Here is a 20,143-nt window from a genome sequence, read left to right on the forward strand (position 1 = left end):
GGTCTGTGGTTTCTCACTCTTCCAGGATGGGAAAGAAACTTCAAGGCTAGCAGAAAAAGGGAAGGATTGGAATTGACAGCACCCTGTCCAACAGCAAACACTCACAGGAAAAATAAAAGTGCTGAAACCTCCCCAAGGAACTTAGGCCAGCAATAACAGATGGGGCTAGACCTCAAGCAAGAGGAGACCCTGGCAAGAGCCATGAGCTGTGGAGTGACAGTGCCCCCAAGCTCTGGTGACAAGGATGATGACTGCCACCTATGCCTTGATACTCAAAGAATGGAAATTTTGCTCCAGCACTGCAAACAGGGCATCATATCCAGCAACAGGCAGGTTTGCTTGCAGACACCTATCCAAAATAGCCCTGGCAGAGAAATGCCTTGGCCATGGTGACAGACAGCCCCAGGAAACCTGTCTCATTGCTCCTCCATGGTCCCCTAGGACTTGCCCCATACAGAGGGATGTGGGGCAGCTCTTGTTCCCAGCCCCACGGAGGCAGCTGCCTGCAGCCACATCTGGTCTGCTCTGCACTAGGGCAGGTCTGTGCTCCAGTGGAGGCACTTCTCACAGGTCCCACTTGAACCAGCTGGGATTTACCCCCACACCTACCTCCTCCAGTGAAAGCCCAAGGGCAGTTGCACCGGGATGCAGCCTATGGCAGCCTAGCCCAGGGGGCACCTGCTGCACCCCAGGGACAGTGCAAGAACAGGCCAAGATGGTCTTTAGCAAAATCAATCAATTTATTTATTCACAGTCAAGCAATAAATAGAGGAAAGTCAGGCAGCAGAGGGGTGCTGAGAGCAGGACTGACTCTTCTGGGAACAGGGACGTGCCAGAAGCCCAGCAGAGCCCAAGGCCTGTGTGACAGCAAGAGTGCAAGAAGGCAGAGAGACATCTGTGATGGGAGTCTGACCGCTGGGATAGGACGAGACCTGAGCCCTGCTAGAGGGTAAGCCAAGGAGCTGAAGAACAAGTGTGTCAGAGGAAACGGCAGGCAGAGTCCAGCACAGGCAGCTGCCTTGGCCTCTAGCGCTGGAAGCAGAGATGGCAGCTCAGGTCCCTCCAGTTTTCCATAGCCCTTCCAGAGCAGAACTGCAGGGGAGGAGAGAGGCTTTCTCCCTCCAGCCGAAATTCTCAGCCCGATGAGATGCCTCTGCAGCTGAGACTAGACAGGGATGGGGTGCGTGTGAGTTGGGGAGGAATGCCACAGGCAGGGTCACATCAGATCATGACACCACCAATGTGTCGAATGCAAGGCACAGAGACACCTGGACTTCTCACCCTCCCTGCCCTGGCTCTACCAGGAGACTCCCAGCCACCTCCTAAGAGCTTTGCACTCCAGTTTAAGAACACAGCTCATCTCTGAGAACATCAGGCCAAGCCCCTCTGCCCACCAAAACCAGGCAGCAGCCATGGGGGCTGCAGGAAGGACAGATGCCATGGGGCAATCACCCCAACACAGGTTCTCGCCTTTAAAAATCCACAATTTACATAAAACTGTCACTGTAAAACCTCCCCACTGAGCAGCGCTTCATGGGGAGGGGAGATGAGCAGAGTAAGCCGCAGGCAGAGCAAGATAAACTCTAAAGTCCAGATCTGCAGGAAGAGGCAGAGCCCAGGGGTGATGCGCTGGGGCAGTGGGAATTACCGGCAGGTGCAGGACTCTGCAATCATATTCTCGTACTCCTTGTACAGTATGCCTCCATTGGGCTCAATCATGAGGACACTGATGGGGCTGTAGCGGTAGGGCACACAGGAGGGCCGGGGCACGCTGGCATCCACAAGCCGATGAACAAAGCTCTGTACCACAGCATGGCTGGGTGCATGGTAGTCATCGCGGAGCAGGTAGGGACAGGTGCCCTTGCAGTAGCGTGGGTTGTAGTGGTGGGGAGCAATGATCCAGTGGTCCCAGCCCAGCTGCGCAAAGCTGACAGGGAAGGGGCGGAGGGAACAGTCACTCTTCTCCCCTCCCTGCTCCCGCAGGTAGCTGGGCAGGTCATGAGCCAACATCCCTGTATCACGCCGGTGTCGGTGGGGCTCTGCGGCTGGAGGTGCCAACCCTGCCTGAGTATCATTAAGGTAGAGAATGAGGAAAGGGTGGCTAGGGGCCACCAGGGCATCGTGGCCTCCTGCTCGGCCAGCACGCACACAGACATGCCGCAGTGCCAGGCTCCCCACGCTGCTGTTCCCCAGCACCAGGTAAGGGGTGACGTCAACTTCAGCCCAGCCATAGCGGGGACGGGCAGTAGGGCTGAGCAGCACCCTGGGTGCCTCGCTGGCTGCCACCAGCTCCAGAGCGCAGAGGAGGCGACCATGGGCCAATGACAGACTGGGCAGGTAGACCACAGTGGCTCTGAGGAGGTGCTCGGCCTCTGGCTGGCCCTCCAGGTGGTAGGTGAGGGCCTGCAAGTACCAGCGACCTGCAGGGAAGCAGTGACCAGTACCCCCTCAGCACAGTACAGGAGGCACTGTGCAGCACCCCTTTCTCCCATGGTGCTGCCACAGCCCCACACAGCACAGTGGAGCCTGTGACAGCCATGTGCCCCAGCACAAGGCAGAAGCTGCAGCAAACAGAAGGCTTGCTAGTGGGGTGAAGGGCAAAGAGAGTCTGTAACATTTCTCATCCTCTGCATGAACACCACTAGCCTAGCACAGCATCAGGCAGGGTGGGAAGGGGAGAAGGGCACACAAGGGCCAGCAATGCATTTGCCCATCTCACCCCTAGGGCAGAGCCTTGAACTCCTGCCAAGTGGAACCCCATGGCCAAGAGCAAGCAACCCCAGCCAGGACACTGTAGAGAGGAGGGAGGAAACAGGCAAGAGACCTCGCCTTCAGAGCTCAAGCTCACCCTGCTAGCTCTGCTAAGCCCCCATACCATCCTTAGTGCCCACCAGCTGCTTACCTGCCCAAGGCTGACCCCCACGGGAACTGGCCTGGACCAGGCGGATGGTGTTGGTGCCCAGGCTGCGGCTGCGGCGGGGTCGGCCTTCACGGTCAGCAGCACGCCGGTACAGATTCAGCATGTAGCGCAGGGGCTGCCCACTGGCTGGCCCCACTTGCCAGCCTGGGCTGCCTGGCGCCCGCGTTTGCAGGGCCTGCAGGAGGGGCAGGGTGGGGACAGCAGGCAGGGAGCCAAGGGGCAGTGGGGACTGGTTTGCAGCCTGGGAAAGGGGCACAACAAGGAGGAGGAGGAGGAAGCTGGTGAAAGGGTAGGGCATAGCCATGATAGGTGTGTGGGGGGTGTGTGTGTTTGGGGAGGGAGCAGGTAAGTGGGACAAGGTGGGGCTGGCCAGCAGAAGAATTAGGAAGACCTAACCTGCAGTCATGCTTCTCCCCACTTGAGAGGCAGAGCTGCTTGTGGGCACCAGCAAAGGGATCCCAGGGTGCTGCCAGCTCCTATCAAACCAGGACAACCACACCACCTGCTTCAGCTTGACACAGGAACAGAAAGGTGGGGGGATTCTGTATGCAAAAAGGGGTACAATTCCAGACTAAAACCCAGACCAGGAACAAATCTAGCCAGACAGAGCCTGGCTATAGGGGCTGTAGAGGTGCTGGGGTAGGGGAGTGGGGAGAAGTGGGGTGGGAAAACCAGCTCACTCAGCCCACCTGCTCCTGGCCAGCCTCCTCCTACAGGGTGGGAGGTCCCTGCCCAGGCCCATTTTAAAGGCATGGTCTCAATCAGCTTTTAAAGAGGCGGGAGCGCCCTGGGTCCCAGGGGAATGGGGCCAGTGCTTTCATGCAGTGAAAGTCCCTCCAGCTCCCTCCACTCTGTGCTGCCTCTCCAGCAGTGGCTCAGCACCTTTGTGCCCTTTGCTGCAAGCTGGTCTGCACTGCCCCAAGCAGGCACAGAGCCTAGGGTTCTGCTCCCCAACAGCCCTGCAGCACAGCCAGGCTGCCCAGTGCCTCACTCTCTACCCACCTGGCACTAAGGCAGGTGCATGAGCAGAGTGACCCTGAGCCCAGTAGTACCCCACTGTAGGCATCATCCTGTCATCACCATCAGCATGCCCACAACTTTGCCTGCCTTGACCAGTTTCCAGGTCTTTCCGCTAGCACCAGCTCAAAGCCCAGAGGCTGCGAGCATGATGCCCACCTTCTTGCTGGCATGGGCCATTTGAGGCACTTTCCATACTGTGGACAGTGACTCCATGGTGCTTGCCTGGGAAAGGGCCTCTGGTGTGGGCGGCTGCAGTCAGTGCCACCTCCAGAGCCCCTGGTTTTGTGCTCAGACCCACAGTACACTGTTGCTCTCCTGCTGGGATGGAAGGGCCCAGGGGGTGGGCACACTGGTTGGGAACCACTGGTGCAGGCATAGGGACATGGGAGAGCTGGCGGGGGTTGTACTGGTGCCTGCTGCCCACCCTTCCTGGTGCCAGCTGGACACAGTGCTAAGGGCTGGGAGGGCTGTGTGGGGGTGTGCGTGGTGCTAAATGTGCTGTGGGGCCATGTGATGAGCCAGGGCATAGAGCCCTCTTGCCTGGCCAGGCAGCCCTGGTTACTCATTTGGGAAAGGGCACAAGTGGCAGATGAGCCAGTGAAGGCTGGGAAAAGTCAGGGCATGGCAGCAGCCAGTCAGTGGGGGGGGGGGGGGGGGGGGGGCATGACAAGGCAGGTGGGAAGGCCGTAGGGGAGAGCAGGAGATTCGGGTCAGGGGTGGACATGACAGCAGTGGACCTGTCAAGGCTGTATGGGGGGGTGGGGGGCATGCATCGCTCCTGGGTGGGCTCCAGTTCTACAAACAGCCCAGGTACCGCTCTACCCTGCACCCTGTGACACGGGCACAAGAATGTACACATGTACTGGGCTGCCTGCAGCTGGGCTGTGCAGGGCGCAGGCAGAGTTCAAGGCAGGTGCTTGTGGACAGGGACTACCAAGAGAAACTTGAGACCCTTCCAGCACTGGGAATGAACAAGCCTAGAGTGGCTCGCCAGCCTGGCACTGCAAGCCGACCCTCCCGGGCCGTGGCAGGCAACCAGGGGCCGCAGGCGTTGCTTGCAGAGCAGAGCTTTCCAGGCCGGCTGTGCCGTCTGGGATGTCTGGGAAGGAGATGAGTAAGAGTCGTGGCCCCAGGCGGGAAGGGGAGGAGCAGGACTCTCGGGCTCCTCCAGGAATCCGTCCCGATCCACTCCCACCATCCTCGGCTGCCATCAGCCACCTCCTCCCCGTGCCTCAATTTCCCCCAAGCAGCACAGCTGCTCCTCTTGGGCCTGGCAGGGAAAAGACAAAGGTGAAGAACGGCCAAACTGCCACACACGCCCTGAGGTGCCCAGCAGGATAGGGACAGGGTGGGGGCTGGCATGGCTGGGTCAGACAGGAGCCAGCAGCATGTGCTGGCCTGCAGGCAGTGGAGCTTGAGGCGCCAGTGTGACTGTGCGGTGGGGAGCTGGGGGGGGCTGCATCACCCTACTGCCACCGCCTCGCAGCTGCATGAGTGCTGTCGAACTGCTGCCATGCCAGGCTAAGCTGTGCCGAGCTGGCCCTATTGGTGTGGGTCCCTGGTGGCACCATATTGTGCTGAACCAAACTGGGTCATTTTGAGCTGAACTGTGCATGGCCAAGCTAAGTCAAGCCAGGCCAGGCTGTGCTGAGCTGAACTGTGCCAGCCCTGCTTGTCCAAGTCAACCAAGCTGAACTGCACTGAGCAAAACTGGGCCAGGCCAAGTGGAGCTAAGCCAGATGAGGCCCGTGGTTGTTCTGTGTTGTACCAAACTTAGCTTGGCCAGCTCTGTGTCGTGTTGAGCTGAGCTGAGCCAAGCCAGAATGTGCCAACCCAGCTGAACTGCACCGAGGCATGCCAAGCTGAGCCATGCTGGGCCAGTTAACCCATGCTGGCCTCCTTGCCATCCCACACTGAGCTGGGCTGTGCTGTGTCATGCTGCACTGAAGTCTGCCAGCCTTCCATATCATGCCATACTGGACTGAGCTGGACAATTGAAATACGCCGGCTGGGCTGTACCAAGCTGAGCCAAGCAGCTCACTTCAGGTCCCTGGGCTAAAGGATGGCATGCCAAGCTACTGAGTAGAAAGGTGCTGTGCTGTGCCAGTGTGTGCAGAGCCATGCCATGAGCTGTGCTGAGCCAAGCCATGCCGTGCCGTGCCGCGTCGTGCCGTGCCGTGCCATGCCGAGCCGCCCGCTCGCCGTCCCCCCGCGCCTCATTGGCGGCAGCGGAGCAGTCCCGGTGCGGGCCGGCCCCGCCCCGCACTCGCCCCGCGCCGCTCAGCCCGGGCGGGCGGGGGTGTCATTTCCTCCACAGCTCGGGGCCGGGCCGGGATGGAGCTGTAGCTGTAGCCGCCATGGAGCGGGCCGAGGGCCGGCCCGGCGCCCCCCAGTACGTGCATGTGCAGCTGCAGGGGGGCGCGCCCTGGGGCTTCACGCTGCGCGGCGGGCTAGAGCACGGCGAGCCCCTCATCGTCTCCAAGGTAGGCACCGCCGGCACAGGCCCGCGTGGGCTCCGCAGCATCCCCCCGCGAGGGGCCTCCCGCCCGTGGCGGGACGCGGGATATGGGTGGACACCCGATGCGCGGCGGTGTCGGGGGTGCGGGGAGCCCCGGCCGCGGGGTCGCGTGTCATGGCGCGGCGGGACGGGGGCGGCCACTCGCACCCACGATCCCCGCGACCCTCCACTTAGAGCCGCGGGGAAAAGTGGGAGCGAGAGGGGCGGAGGGACAGCCCGGGCCCGGCGGCAGGAAGAAATTCCTCTGGCACATCCGTTGGGCTGGCGTCGGGGGCGGCCCCACAATTCCCCCCTCACGTCTTTCCCGGTCCCGTCCCACGGACCGTAGTTGGGGGAGGTCAGCCCCTTTTCGTGTGCCCATCCGTCGGTGCCCCGCCCATGGGTGCCCCGGGCACCGGGCTCTGCGGGGACATTGAGGGCCACGGTGGGGAACCAGAGTCCGTCCCGTCATGCCCCGGCACCCCTGGAACGCAGGGGCAGGACCGTGCCCAGGACTGGGTTGGCGCTAGGGTACGGTGCCGAGCGGGGCCCGGCAGCAGCCGGGAGCGAATGCTCAGGGTGACCCCTGCGGCCCCGACGTCTCGCCACACAGAGGGTCACCGATTCCCGCAGCCCCCGCCAGCGCATCGCCCCGCGGGGAGACCCGCAGGGTGCCGGGCAGCGGCCAAGGGAACCCCAATACCCACCCCTCCGCGGAGCCCGGACGGGGCCCTGTCACCGGGCGATTTGGCCGCCTGCCTGCCCGGTGTCACCGTCCTGCTGAGCCGCGGTGCGGCGGGCCGGGCTGGCGGCCCCGGGGCTGCTCCCTGCCTCGAGCCGGGCTGACTGCACCCCCGGGTCGTTCCACGCCCTCGGCGCGACGCGGGCAGCGCGGTCTGGCTGGGGGAGCTGGAAAAGTGGCTCCGGTCCCAGCCCTGCGCCCTGAGGTGGCACCGCCGGCGGGTGGGGAGCCGGGCGCCGAGGGAGTAACTGCCCGCGTCCCGACTCGCTGCCGGCCCTCGGGGTGGAGGGTCCCCGTGGATCCGCCGGTTGCCGGAGGAGGGGATGGGAGGCGATGGGAGGGCTCGGGGATGTTCCCCACCACTTTTGAGAAGGAGGGTGGCTTGCGGGCCGCGGGGTGTCGGCCCCCGCGCTCCCCCAGACACGCCGCCACCGCGTGTGCTCGGCAGACAAAAGGGGCTTGTTCCAGCGCTCTGTGCATTCAGGGGAGGGTCCCCCGGGGCCATCGCTCCGCCGCTGCGGCCGGCCGAGGTGTGTGCGGAGAGGGGGCGGCCCCCGCTTGTGGCGCGGGGGGCCCGGGCCGGAAAGGGGAAGGGCGTCCCCGCACTTGGTGACAGAGTTTGGCCTCTGAGTCCACTCCGGGCGGGATCCGTTCCTGTGGCAGAGTCCCACGGCAGTGCTCACACGCTCTCTAAGCCTTCCATGGGGCTGCGAATGCCCTCTGGCACAGGCTCCCCCGATCCCCCGATCACGTCGGGGGCAAGGAGGGAGGTTGGTGTGGGGCAGAGTGGGCACAGCTCTGGCACTGTTCTGGTTGTGACTTCTAAGACAATTTTCTCCTGAGACATTCCTGTGAGCCATCCTGCCATGAGAGCCCAGAGTGAACTCCAGGGATGGTGTTGGGGAAGTGTCCTGGGCTGGCCCAGCCAGGCAGGGCAGCAGGCGGTGGGGTTTGGCTGCCAGTGCTGAGTTCGCTGGTGGCAAAGGCAGAACAAGGGGCTGTTTGTGCCAAATTTAGCTCCTGGCGAGTGATGCCAGGGCTGAGCCTGTCCATCCTGGTGCATGTGATGGCTCAGACGTGGGTGCAGACCTGGTGGTGTCCTGCAGTAGTGGGGACACCTTTCACCTCTGACTCATCCCCATCCCCATGGCCGTGGCAGGCAGGGCTGGGTGGGCACATGGCTGGACAGAGGACTGGGTGAAGGTGCAGCCTGCCTTGCATGCTCTGCTGGTGCCCAGTGGTGGGCAGCAGCATGGGAAGGAGTAAACCCAGGTGTTCCACCGACTACATGGTAGGACTGGGAGCCCTCACAGGCAGTCAGGGTCCCCTGCCAGGAAGGCAGCCCCATGGCTGACATCTGGGTGGGAGGGCAGCCTGCCTGGACAGGCAGGCACATTGGTCTGTGCCCAGCCTGGGCATGGCATTGTGGTGCTGAGATCTCTGAAAAAATGGGAAAGCTGTCGGTTCTGGGCACAGCTGTGCCAGGCAGGGCTGTGAGGCAGTGGTACACTGGGCAGGAGGCTTGGCTGCCCCTGCCTTCCTCCCTCCTAAGGTGACGTGTTGTCCAGGGGTGGTGGAATGCCCCCGAGCCCTGTCCAGCACTAGGGCTGGAAAGTGGTGCCCAGGGGCACATGCACGATGACTGATCTGCTAGGCCCTGTGTGCTCCCTGGCACTGGGGCCTGGCTGCTGCCCAGGCCGGTCCTGCAGGCATTGTGAGCAGAGCTCATTCCTTGGCCAGGCCTGGGAGCAACTGGGCAGGGTGGGTGCTGGAGCCTCAGCATGGGGCTAGGTTAGCTCAGCTCTGTGGGTAGCTGTAGGGTCTTGCCACATCCACGCTGGGCATGGGGCACCCTGGGTCCTGCCCCATGTACCTGCATGCCCTGTGCCACTGCCACCACGCAGCAGCTTCAGTCGCTTGCCAGCCCTGTAGTGTGATAGTCTGGACTTGGCGATCCCTGGCATTGCAGTGGCAGGATGGTCAGAGATCAGTGCAGGCAATGGGCACTGTGCCTACCCCAGCTGGGCACTGCTCGTCCCAGGGCTGCCAGCATTGCACCTACCGGCTAGGGCAGAGGGGATGGCCCAGGGTTTCACATGCTGGCAGCACCATGGCCCTGCTTCCTCTAAGCACAGCAGTACAGAGTGCCAGGTTCATTTTGGCCATGGGTGTCAGGGAGGGTAGGCATGTGCCAGGGCTCAGCACTTCCCCTACCGTTGTCTCCTATGGGCACATAGGGCGGGATGGCATCCTTTGGGCATCGAAATCATCACGGGTGCCCAGACAGGCTCAATGTGGGGTTGGAAGCAGTGGCAGGGGGCTGGCATCCACGCCGGACAAAGAGCCCTTGTGCTGCCTGTGCCTGCGGGGGAATCTGCTGGGATGGGACATTTTTCTTTCTCCCCCCTCCCCGATGCCCTTGCTCAGAAATTCATGTGACCAGAGAAGGGGGAGAGCCTGGCCCCGCAGATCTCTCTGTGGTGCCTGGGGCTCAGGCACCTTCTCCAGAGCCCCTTTCTCCCCTGACACACAGCGGCTGTGGAACATCCCCTGGGATATTCTGGGGGCCGTGCCCCCCTTGACGCCCCTCTCTGTCACCCAGGTGGAGGATGGGGGCAAGGCTGCACTGTCCCGCCGGCTGCAGCCGGGTGATGAGCTGGTAAACATCAGTGGGACACCGCTGTACGGATCCCGCCAGGAGGCCCTGATCCTCATCAAGGGCTCCTACCGCACTCTGAAGATGATCGTTCGCAGGTTGGCAGTGCTGTGGAGGGGACACAGGGAGGGCCAGTGGGGTTTTACCTGCCTGGGGGACTGGCAGGAATGTGGAGGTGCCCTTGTCTCCAGCTTGGAGGTGCCCTTTGCTGGGACAGGGTGGGGAGCAGCCCCTTTGCTGCTGTCAGCACTCCCACTGGGTGGGGGTTCCCCAGCCAGCAGAGCCAGGGCAGGGCATCGGGCTCGCCACCCCCTTGCTGGGCGGTAGCCTCAAGCGTGGCCGCTCCTCTCCCTTCCTGCCTGCCTGCCTCCTGCCTGCCTGCTTGCCTGGGAAAGGAAGGAGAGGCAGGGCTGGGCCTCGCAGTCCTCCCACCCCCCAACCCCTCCAACTGCATCCATTCCTATCTGCATCCTGACTGACTCCAGCTCCAGCAGCACTCAGGGGCAGGGACGGCGCAAGGGCACTGCCCAAGGGGCAGGGGTCCCGTGGGACTGTGCTGGGGCTCAGCATCATCCATGGTGAGTTTGGGGGTTCTGGGAAGTCCCTGTGCTGACCTCGTAGCTTGCCATTCTCCTCATCTAGTCAGCAGATGCTGTGGCAGCACTGGGCACTTTGGAGGTACAGGAGGTGGCTTCTGACCAGATCTGTGCAGTGGCATGTGCTGGGGGGACTAGAGACTCCTGTGGAGTCTCCTGTGAGGGGTGGGACAGGGACCAGCACAGGACTCTTCCCAAAGACATGATGTGGCTGGTGCTTGCTGCAGATGCTGAGGGACAAATGAACAAGGGGGAAGGTCAGGATTGCGGGGGAGACGCAGACGTGGCCCCAGTGTTCTTGGTGGAGCCAGTCCAGTCCTGGCAGGGACACTTGCCCTGCTCAAGGCATTGCCTGTGGGCTGTGCAGGGGCCATGTCCTCGGTCCCCTGTTGATGTGGCAACAGGGATGCTGCAGTCTGGGGAGCCCTGGCCAGTTGGGTGAGCTTCAGGATCCCCGTGCCCAGTGCCAGGTGCTGGCAGGGCTGGACCCTCCTCGCTGCCGTCCCCTTTGGGCGGGCGCTGGCCTGGAGGGGACAGGAAGCCCCATAGGAAGTGACTTCAGTCCCGGTTCCTTGGCCTGGCTTCCTCCCCATTCTTGTCCTTTCCCGCTGTTGCTCTTGGCAGGAGGAGCGTGCCCGTCCTCCGGCCCCATTCCTGGCATGTGGCCAAACTTGCTGAAAGTCGCCCTGACATCCCCACCATGCACTGCCCGGCTGATGCCTTCAGCCTCTCCTGGCCCTCGGGGTGTGATGTCAGGTGAGGCCCTGGGGGCAGTTATGAGGCTGTGCAAGGGGAGGGGGCAGACGGGACACTCTCTTGGGTTGTGGTAGTGGGGGTGGCATAAGTGCTCACATACACCACTTTCGGGCATCGCTCCTCATCCTGCACTACCCTTTCCCCTGGCTGTTTACTCCCGGCTCCCGGCAGGAAGGGGCGGTGGCTCTGCTGGAGACAGCCAGGAGCTGCTTAGTCCCACTGCCCCCGCTGCCAGAGCTGGGAGGTCTTGAGTGGCTGGAGTCACACACACCCTGTGTTTCCTGTGCCTGCTCCCACTGCCAGTGCCAGGGAACCTTGGTGGTGGCCCCAAGCCGGGGGTGGAGGGCAGGTTGGGGCTGTGCTGCCCTGTGCTCTGTTGTCCCAGGGAGGGTGTATGTGTGGGGGTGGGCTCCTTGGGATCTCTGCGAAGCTGGATGGAGGGCGGCAGGTGCCTGTAACACTGGCGTGGGGCCAGGCAGCAGCAAGCTGTCCCTGCAGTGGAACCCACTGTCCTGGCACTGCAGCACTGACCGGAGCAGCTCCATCGGGAGCATGGAGAGCCTGGACCATCCCGGCCAGGCCTACTATGAAGGAGACCCCTCACCCGTTGACCAGGGCATGTACCACAGCAAGCGGGACTCGGCCTACAGCTCCTTCTCTGCCAGCTCCATCGCCTCTGACTGCGCCCTCTCTCTCCGTCCTGAAGAGGCCGTGTCCATCGACTCCAGCCTCCAAGGCCCCTGCAAAGCCCCTGACGGGCGCTACCTGACCACAGGGGCTGAGCCATCTGTCAGCCGGCACCCTGAAGCCTGGCGGGCACCTGTGCCCCCCCAGCCCCCTGTCAGGAGGGACAGCCTGCGGCCAGCCCCAGCTGGCAGAGGGGAGAGGCGCCAGGCGTCAGTGTCAGCGGACATGCTGCATGCCAAGGGCCGGTGGATCTCTGACACCTTCCTCTGCCAGCGGGATGGGGAAGTGGAAGTGGTGGGCAGGAGGACACTGGCGTCATACCCCACGAAGGACCGTCTCTCTGCTGACCAGTATTACATGCTGAGCTCCCACCCGGACCGATGCCCGGCTGAGCCACTCCTAGGGGAGAGCATGGAGTCTGATAATCAGCCATACCTGGATGACAGCATGCACCGAGTGCCCGATGCCATGACAGCAGGTGACAACCCGTTGCTGTCCCCTCTCAAGGGCCACATGTCACACCGGCACAGTGCTCCTGAGCAACTGCTGGCCTCCCAGCTCCGCTCCCTCCAGCTGGGCACTGGCAGCGGGCGAGCCTCGCCAGCCCCCAGTGGGCAACGCTGGACCTTGTCCCCGCTGCATCCTGAGGGCAGCGGGGGGGGAACCACAGGGGCTGCCCAGGACCCCCCACACTGCCCAGAGCCTTGCTGCCGTGCGCCGCCCTGCCGTTGCTGCCCTGAGCTGCAGCAAGCCTGCGGGCAGGATGGCCAGGGGGCCAGCCCAGCACTCAGCACTGAGGGGCCAGGGGAGGAGGAGAGCCGGGGAGGAGCCCGGCGGGCTGGGGGTCCACCCCACCGCTCTGCTCAGATGCGCCGCCGCAGCGACCGCTTCGCCACCAGCCTGCGCAACGAGATCCAGCGGCGCAAGGCCCAGCTGCAGAAGAGCCGGGGTCCTGGTGCACCTCCACCTGGTGAGGAGCCAGTGGAGGAGACTGAGGAGCCTCCCGAGGGCAGTGTACTGGCAGAGCGACCCCCTGCCCTGCCTGAGTGTCTCAGCCCTGCACCGAGTGAGGACAGCAGGAACGCTGGCCGCTCTGGGGACCGGGGTATCCCCACCCTTGACCCAGTGCCAGCCCCTAAAGGGCCCCCGTCCCCTGAGCGGGTGGTGCCAACAGCCAGGGGCCGCTGGCGCTGGTCCCCAGAGCACAAGCTGCAGCCGCAGCACTCGTCCAGCCCCAGTGAACTGGAGGGATACAGCCAGGCCCCGGCGGCGCGCAGCTCCCCACCACGGGGCAGCGACGAGGCGGTCCTGCTGCCCTTCGCCGACCGCCGCCGGTTCTTTGAGGAGAGCAGCCGACCGGCACCACCCCGGCACAGCAAGCCGCCAGTAGGGAATCCTGGCGCCTTCCAGCCCCATGGCCCTGAGCACCGGGATGTCCGCCGCCTCTCCGTGGACCAGCCCTACAGCCCCGCTTCACCCAGCCGCCCTGGCTCTGCTGGCCCCTATGCTGAGTGCTGCCGGGAGCAGCCCCACTGTTACAAGCCACTGGGGAGGCCAGGGGAGCCAGATTACCTGCGGGGCTTCTCCTACCCCTGTGGGGTTCCCCTGTGCCCTGAGCCCTGCCGCTACTGTGGAGGGGACCTGTGCCCACCACCACTGCCCCGTGGCCACACCTGCCGCTGTCACCCTGTGCCCTGGGTGCGCTGCCCTGACTGCTGCTGCCCGGCCCCCCATCCCGGGCGAGAGGAGTGCGATGCCTGGCCCCCCCAGAGAGCTTTTGTCCCGGTGAGTAACTTGGCCCTGTGGGACTGTGCTGGGGAGCAGCACTGGGACCCCCTTGCACCCTTGGAACATGACCCTGGGTTGGGGTGCGGAGTACTGTGCCCACTTTGGCCCTGCAGACCTCCTGCATGCCTTCTGCACCTGAATGGGGATGGGACAGAGGTGCTGAGGAGGGGGATTTCACACTCCCTCCTCTCGCAACCAGGAATTTCCTCAGGATGAGTGGGAACCACCTGCAATAACCAGGAAAGTCAGCCAGTCCATCAGGTGAGCCCATGCCAGGTGCCACGGTGCTAGGATGTGTGTGCCACTCACATGTGTGTGGGGACTTCCGCCAGGGGGATGTGGGGACTGGCATGATTTTGATTGAGGATGTACAAAGTGCGTCCCATACTGCCTTGGCCATCCTTGGCGTGGTGCTCTTTGAGGCGGGAGGAGGCATGCAGGGCAAGGGAGTGTGAGGAGGTGTCCACAGGTCCCTTACCCTTCCCCAGAGGTCTGGGGCCATCTCCAGGAGGCTGTGCCCAGCGGATGAGCCTGGGCTTCTCCCACCAGTGTGACTGGGTGGCTCGCTGGGGTAAATGAGGCAGGGCATGAAATGGGCCTGAACTTCCAGATGGGTGACTGTGTGCGGGAGGATGGGTGCTTCCTTCTCTTCTAGTGAGCTCTCCAGCTACCCACTGGGTTTCCCAAGGCTTGGCCCATTCCACACCTGCCTTGAGAGCACTGAGCCAGAGTGGCCACCCTGCTACCGGGCCACATCCACGCACGACCTCTTGTGGGATAGTGACCGCCTGGCCCACACCACTGAGAGCCCCCTGGATCCGCTGCACCGCCCACTACGGGGCAGAGCCTTCTCTGAGAGCCACCTCAACCTGGAACCTGCCAGCCCCTGGGGCCGTGACCGGAAGGACCATTTCCGTGCCAAGCTGGACCCTCCCAGCATCGCCAAAAAGAAGGGCCCCCCACCTCCTCGCCCACCTCCCCCCAACTGGGAGAAGTACAGGCAACGCCGGGCATCCCAGCACCCACCAGATGGTGCTGGGCATGGCTCTGCCTTCTCTGCTGCCCCAATGCCAATCCGCAGCATTGCTGAGGCAGTGAGGGAGCGGTCACAGAGCCTCACCGGGGAGCGGGAGGGCCAGTCCTGGGGGCACACTGCTCGCCCTCCCGCTCCACCAGGTGCGTGGCCCCGACCTGAGCCCCCCAGATCACTCCGCAGGACTCCTGGGCCTGATGCTACCAACGCTGAGATTTTCAGGCAAGTGCTGCCATGACATGGGGGTGGGAGTGAGGCTGCAGGCACTGCCGGGACACATGAGGGGGCTTTTGTGGGCCCTTGTACCCTGTGTCAGAGCATCCTAATCCACCCCTTGGAGCACCCTGTGGGGGTATTTTATGTTGTGGGGTGTCCCTGACCTCTTTACCTGGGATGGCCATTGCCTTGAGTGTCCGTGTCCCCACGGGTGGGCAGGGGACCTGACATGCCCTGGGTGGGCGTTGGCAGGTTGTCAGGAGCTGGGGAGAAGCGGACAAAGATGAAGCAGTCCCGGGAGATGGAGGAGCAGCCCCAAAGGCTCATCCAGAACCAGGAGCAGGGCTGTGCCAGTCCCCGTGGGGTGGGTGAGTGCTCCCTGTCCCTGCATTGTGGCCCTGGCCCTGCTCTGCCGGAGGCACTCAAGCCCAGTTCTGGGGCAGTGGAGGGAGTGAGCTGCCAGGGCAGCCGGCCCCACGCCCGCTGTATGGACTCCGAGGAACTGCTGTGGGACGTGGCTGTCAGGGACCATTCCCTGGCCAATGTCCTGGCCCCCTTGGCTCCCCCTGGCACCGCCGCTGAGGTGATGGGTGAGCTGCTGATGTCAGGGGAGCAGCAGGCCTGGCGGAAGTGTCTCCAGCAGGACTGGCATGTGGAGGCTGTGGCACAGGACAGGTAGGGCTGGCATGGCACCGGGCCCCATGCCAAGGGCAGGCTGACACCCCCAGTGCTTATCTCTGTATCTCTGTCTCCCCAGGCAAGGTTTTGAGCCCATCTCGCCGCCTCCCAGGAGTGCTGCCAGCTCCAGTTCCTTCCCAGTGCACTACGGTGTTGCAGTGGGCAAAGCTGAGCCACCCAACAAGGTGAAGGTGCTGCCGGAGGTAGTGGAGGGGAGCTTGGAGGATGAGGAGGAGGTGGACCACGAGCTGGTGGAAAAGAAGGTACAGACACTGCTGGGGACAATGCCCTCAAGGTTCCCCACTGCCCTTGCCAGGTGCTCATGGAGACTGGGGGCATTTCTGGATGCTCAGAGGGACTGAGACATCATTGGTTGCTCATGGGAACTGGGGACATCACCAGGCACTCATGGGCACGGGGGTCATTGCTGGATGCTTGCGGGGACCAGGAACATTGCTATATGCTCACAAGGGGCTGGGACGTTGCCAGATGTCTGCAAGGACCAGGGGCATTGTCAGCTGCTTGCGGGACCTGGGAGTCTCACCAGATGCTCAGTGGGGACCAGCGGCATCTCCAGATGCTCGGTGCTTGCAGGGACTGGGATGTTCCCAGATGTCCACAGGGGCCAGGGGCATCCATTAAGTGCACAGGGAGTCTGAGACATTGACAGATTCTTGTGGGGACTGGGAATTGCCAGTAGCTCATGGGAACCAGGGGTACCACAAGGTTCTTGTGTTCTGTGGGTCCCAGCACAGCACCCCTACACCTCTGTGCCAGTCCCCCGATCCCATGGGAAGTGGCCCCAGTTACCCCTGACCCCTTTGCTCTGGCAGCTGCAGCTGATCGAGAGCCTGAGCCGCAAGCTGGTGGTGCTGCAGGAGGCACAACGGGGGCTGCAGGAGGACATTAGTGCCAATGGGGCACTGGGTGAGGATGTGGCTGCCCGCCTGCAAGCCCTCTGCACCCCAGGGGAGTTCGACAAGTACCGCCTCTTCGTGGGCGACCTGGACAAGGTGATCAACCTCCTGCTCTCCCTCTCGGGGCGCCTGGCCCGGGTGGAAACTGCCCTGGGCAGCCTGGGGCCGCACGCCCCTGCTGAGGACAAGGTGAGCATGGGGCAGGGGACCCTCACCCATGAGGTTTTGGGCTGTGGGATGCCTTGCCAATGCCAGCCATCTTCTCCACAGCTGGCCCTGCGGGAGAAGCAGCGGCTGCTGGTGGCACAGCTGGAGGATGCCAAAGAGCTGAAGGAGCACGTGGGGCGGCGGGAGGAGGCAGTGGGTGCCATGGTGGCACGGTACCTGCCTGCTGAGCAGCTCCAGGACTACCAGCACTTCGTCAAGATGAAGTCAGCCCTCATTGCTGAGCAGCGGGAGCTGGAGGAGAAGATCAAGCTGGGCCAGGAGCAGCTCAGGTGCCTGCGTGAGAGCCTTGGCCAGGCCTCCAAGGGCTGCTAGCCCCCTACCCAGCTTCCATCTGGGATCCTGGCTGTGGTCCCAGCTTGCTGCCAAAGTGGATCCAGCCCCTTGTGGGCTCTCCCTGTGTCTGTCCATCTGTCCAGCCCCTGCCTTTTATTTATTTTTCTGATTTACCAAGCAGAGGCAGGGTTGCCAGTCCAGCACAGAGCTGTCATGGGCTCTGTGGCCACTCAGCAGCCTGTGGCCCAGCAAGACTAGATGGATGGATGCTACCACCACCCTCATGGGTCTTTCTGTGCCCATGGGGTCCTTCCAACTTGTCCTGGACACCAGTGCCTATCTTGTATCCGGTGCTGCACCACATGCCTTAAATACCCCCCAGCTACCCTGGGGCATATTCATGCAGCACCTGAAAGGGTTAAATCATGCTCGCCCTCTGTCACGTCTATTTGTCCAGCTCTGTCCATCTGTCCGGTGGGAGCTGAAGGAATTTCAGCCCCAGCATCCTCTTCCTCCCCATTGTGTCAGAAACAATGGCCCTGGCCAGCAGGTTCTTAACCCGCTCTCTGCTGGCTTAGGGACTACAGGGGGCCAAGGTGAGTGCCAGTAGGTGCTGTGCACCCATGTCTTGGGATGGTACCCTGCCAGGGCATGGGGTTCCGGGACCAGTACACTGAGGCCTGCAGCTACTCTCTGTCAACAAGAGAGTCAACTCTCTGTCTGTATGAGACAGCCGGGCCTCATACAGCACTCACCTGCAGCTTCTAGCCCAACACCAGGAGTGATTAATAGAGGAAAAACCACATTAAGGACAAAACGGGGCACTTGTCCCCTCCTCTGTGCTGCAACAGCTCCAAATAGCACTTAGATGTCACCCCCCGCCACTGTCCACCTGTGTCCATGGCATGAGCAAGTGCCTTGATACTGATTTTGTACAGGGGTTTAATGCAACCAGCAGGAACTTGGGGCAGGGGGGTAAACGTTTTGGGGAGGCAGGTGGGCTGCAGTGCTTTGGGGTGGCTCCATAGCTGGACCACCCAGCCCCAGGGTGCAGGCAGCAACTATGCCTGCCTGTGTGCCTCAGCAGCAGCCCCCCTGTGTTGCTGCCCCTGCTCTGAGCTACCCTTAGCCTGTTAAACACTACACCCCACACCTGCCTGGCTGTACTGTCAGGTGGTGCCTGGCAGGTGGGGTCCTCAACATTCCCTCTATCTCAGCCACCCCCAGGATCATTGCTAGGACCAAAGATTGCACCCACTGGGGGCCACACTGCTCTCATGGTGGGGTTCAGCAGGCGTGCACAGGGCCCTGTGCTGGAGGAGCTGCCAGCGCCTGCATGTTACTGTGTGCCATTGTACCTCTCACAGTAAAGCAGCAGGAGCTGCACATCTGTCCCAGTTGTGTCTCGCATGGTTTGTCCCTGGGCCCCAACAAGTTGCACCGGAGCGGAGAGGGGGTAATTGCTCCAGCTGGGATGAAGCAAGCCTTGGCAAGCTCTTAGGAGCTGAATGCCCCCGTGGCACAGGGGGCACCTGAAGTGCAGCTGTAGGCAGGGTGTCTTCTGCGCCCAGTGCTGAGTTGAGGCATGGGTCAGTGCCTGGACCCTTCCCCAGGGATGCATATACGGGTCACAGCACTTGGATAGTGGATGCAGCGTTTTCCCTGGCAATTTGCCAGGGAATCGATGCCAGAGCTTTTGGGGCAGCCCCGGGGAGGGGGTGGCCATTCCCGGGGGGTTGTCGCAGTGCTGGTGCCGAGCCTGTTCCGGGGTGCCCCGATTCACCGCGGTACGGCAGGGTGGTGCCCAGCGCCTTCCTCGGGGGCTCCTCTGCTCGCGGCCGCATGGAGCGGCCGGGGCGCTCCGCTGCTCGGGGCAGCGCAAGGGCGGCGGCGGCCGCTGGGTGGCGCCAGTGCCCGGGCGGAGCACGCGCGTGCAGGTGGGTGCGGGAGCGCAGGTGTGCGCGGGCACGTGCACAGGTACGCCGGGGGTGCTCCAGTGCGAGTCCGTGCGTTTGAGCACAAGTGCACGGGGCGGGTGGGAGTGTGGGCGAGTGCACAACGGGATACACACGTGCACGCGCATGGGAGCGTGTCAGCGCGTGGCCGGAAGCACGTGGAGGGCGAGCATGTGGCTGCGCAGGGGATACAGGCATAAGCAGGTCAGTGCACGCCAGTGGACACGTACGCACAAGTGGATGTGTGCACATGCATGTGAGTGCACACAGCTGAACACTTACATAGGTGAATGCATGCACACGCCTGTGAGCACACATGTTCGCACAGTTGAACACATGCCATATGCGTGAGCGCGTGTGTGCAGGGCTCAGGGAAGGGCACAGCCCCATGCTGCTGCTCACAAGCACTAGTGGTGAGTGACTGCACATGCAAGTGCACACACACACACGGGGGAACTTGTCCTACGTATGATGTGCACATGTGAATGCATGCACGTATGTGTGCACATGCAAGTGAGCAGATGCACACGTGGGTGAATGCATGCACATGTGTGTAAGTGTGAATTCACGGGGCTTCTTGTGCAAGCCCTTGCATATGGATAACTGCAGGCACAGGGAAACTGTGCCCCATGACCCATTCAAAACCCCATTGCTCCTCCATCCAGCTCCAGCTGCTGCCAGGTAGGACAGTTGGCCCAAGGCATGGCGGCGTGGCCAGGTTGCTGGGTACTGGGGCCCTCAGTGCTGGATGAGGGCATGGCATGGGGTGTCCTGGGGATCCCTTTGTAGGACCCCAGAGGAGATGCATGCTAGCAGGCCCATCGTAGTATTCAGGGTCCTAAGTCTCTCAGAGGGGCAAACAGAACCCACAAAGGTGGTGTAGCCCCTGGCCTTGGCATCTGTCTCCCCATCGTGATGATCTCTCAATTTTACAGATCCCAGATCTGTCCCACAATATGCTATATACCTGAGCTGGGGAAGGATGAGGACATGGCAGGTAGTGATGTTTTAATGAGAGACCCCTGCCACATGTGGGAGATGGGTCCAAACCCCATAGTAGGTCCCCCTCACTCCCACAGTCCATTACAGCCCAAAAGGCAAGGCCATGCATTGGGAAGGGACAAGAGAGCCCTCCCTGTCCCCGGGCTGGGACAGCATGGCCCAGCAGGAAGGGGGGGATA

At 62.7% G+C, this 20,143-nt stretch overlaps 2 protein-coding genes across 6 annotated transcripts; one reads left to right on the forward strand and one right to left on the reverse strand.

Moving 5' to 3' along the window:
* Positions 1 to 1,644: 1,644 nt before the first annotated feature.
* On the reverse strand, positions 1,645 to 3,224 carry BMP15 (bone morphogenetic protein 15; the record flags this gene model as incomplete). Its single annotated transcript, XM_082289539.1, has 2 exons — positions 1,645 to 2,420; positions 2,903 to 3,224. The coding sequence occupies 2 exons, from the start codon at positions 3,222 to 3,224 to the stop codon at positions 1,645 to 1,647; spliced, it is 1,098 nt and encodes a 365-aa protein (XP_082145665.1).
* A 3,054-nt stretch (positions 3,225 to 6,278) lies between these two features.
* SHROOM4 (shroom family member 4) lies at positions 6,279 to 18,393 on the forward strand. Of its 5 annotated transcripts, XM_082289576.1 has the most exons (11): positions 6,279 to 6,423; positions 9,782 to 9,933; positions 10,321 to 10,413; positions 11,056 to 11,187; positions 11,712 to 13,659; positions 13,862 to 13,923; positions 14,318 to 14,917; positions 15,164 to 15,586; positions 15,669 to 15,852; positions 16,423 to 16,695; positions 16,777 to 18,393. In XM_082289576.1, exons 1-11 carry the CDS (start codon positions 6,298 to 6,300, stop codon positions 17,044 to 17,046), a joined length of 4,263 nt encoding a protein of 1,420 aa, XP_082145702.1. In that variant the 5' UTR covers positions 6,279 to 6,297; the 3' UTR covers positions 17,047 to 18,393. The 5 variants fall into 5 exon arrangements, with proteins under 5 accessions (XP_082145702.1, XP_082145703.1, XP_082145704.1 ...); XM_082289577.1 differs by lacking the exon at positions 10,321 to 10,413; XM_082289578.1 differs by lacking the exons at positions 6,279 to 6,423; positions 9,782 to 9,933 and having other exon boundaries at positions 10,251 to 10,413; positions 11,663 to 13,659.
* The last annotated feature ends 1,750 nt before the right edge of the window (positions 18,394 to 20,143 follow it).

Source organism: Coloeus monedula (assembly GCF_965178545.1).
Source record: "Coloeus monedula genome assembly, chromosome: 12".
NCBI lineage: Eukaryota > Metazoa > Chordata > Aves > Passeriformes > Corvidae > Coloeus > Coloeus monedula.

Excerpts from the sequence above, each read along its gene's own strand:
- SHROOM4 (XM_082289576.1), top strand. The coding sequence starts at position 6,298 with ATGGAGCGGGCCGAGGGCCGGCCCGGCGCCCCCCAGTACGTGCATGTG. Across the intron at positions 9,934-10,320 it reads CTGAAGATGATCGTTCGCAG|CTCCAGCAGCACTCAGGGGC; the intron begins GTTGGCAGTGCT and ends GACTGACTCCAG. Across the intron at positions 13,924-14,317 it reads AAAGTCAGCCAGTCCATCAG|TGAGCTCTCCAGCTACCCAC; the intron begins GTGAGCCCATGC and ends CTTCTCTTCTAG.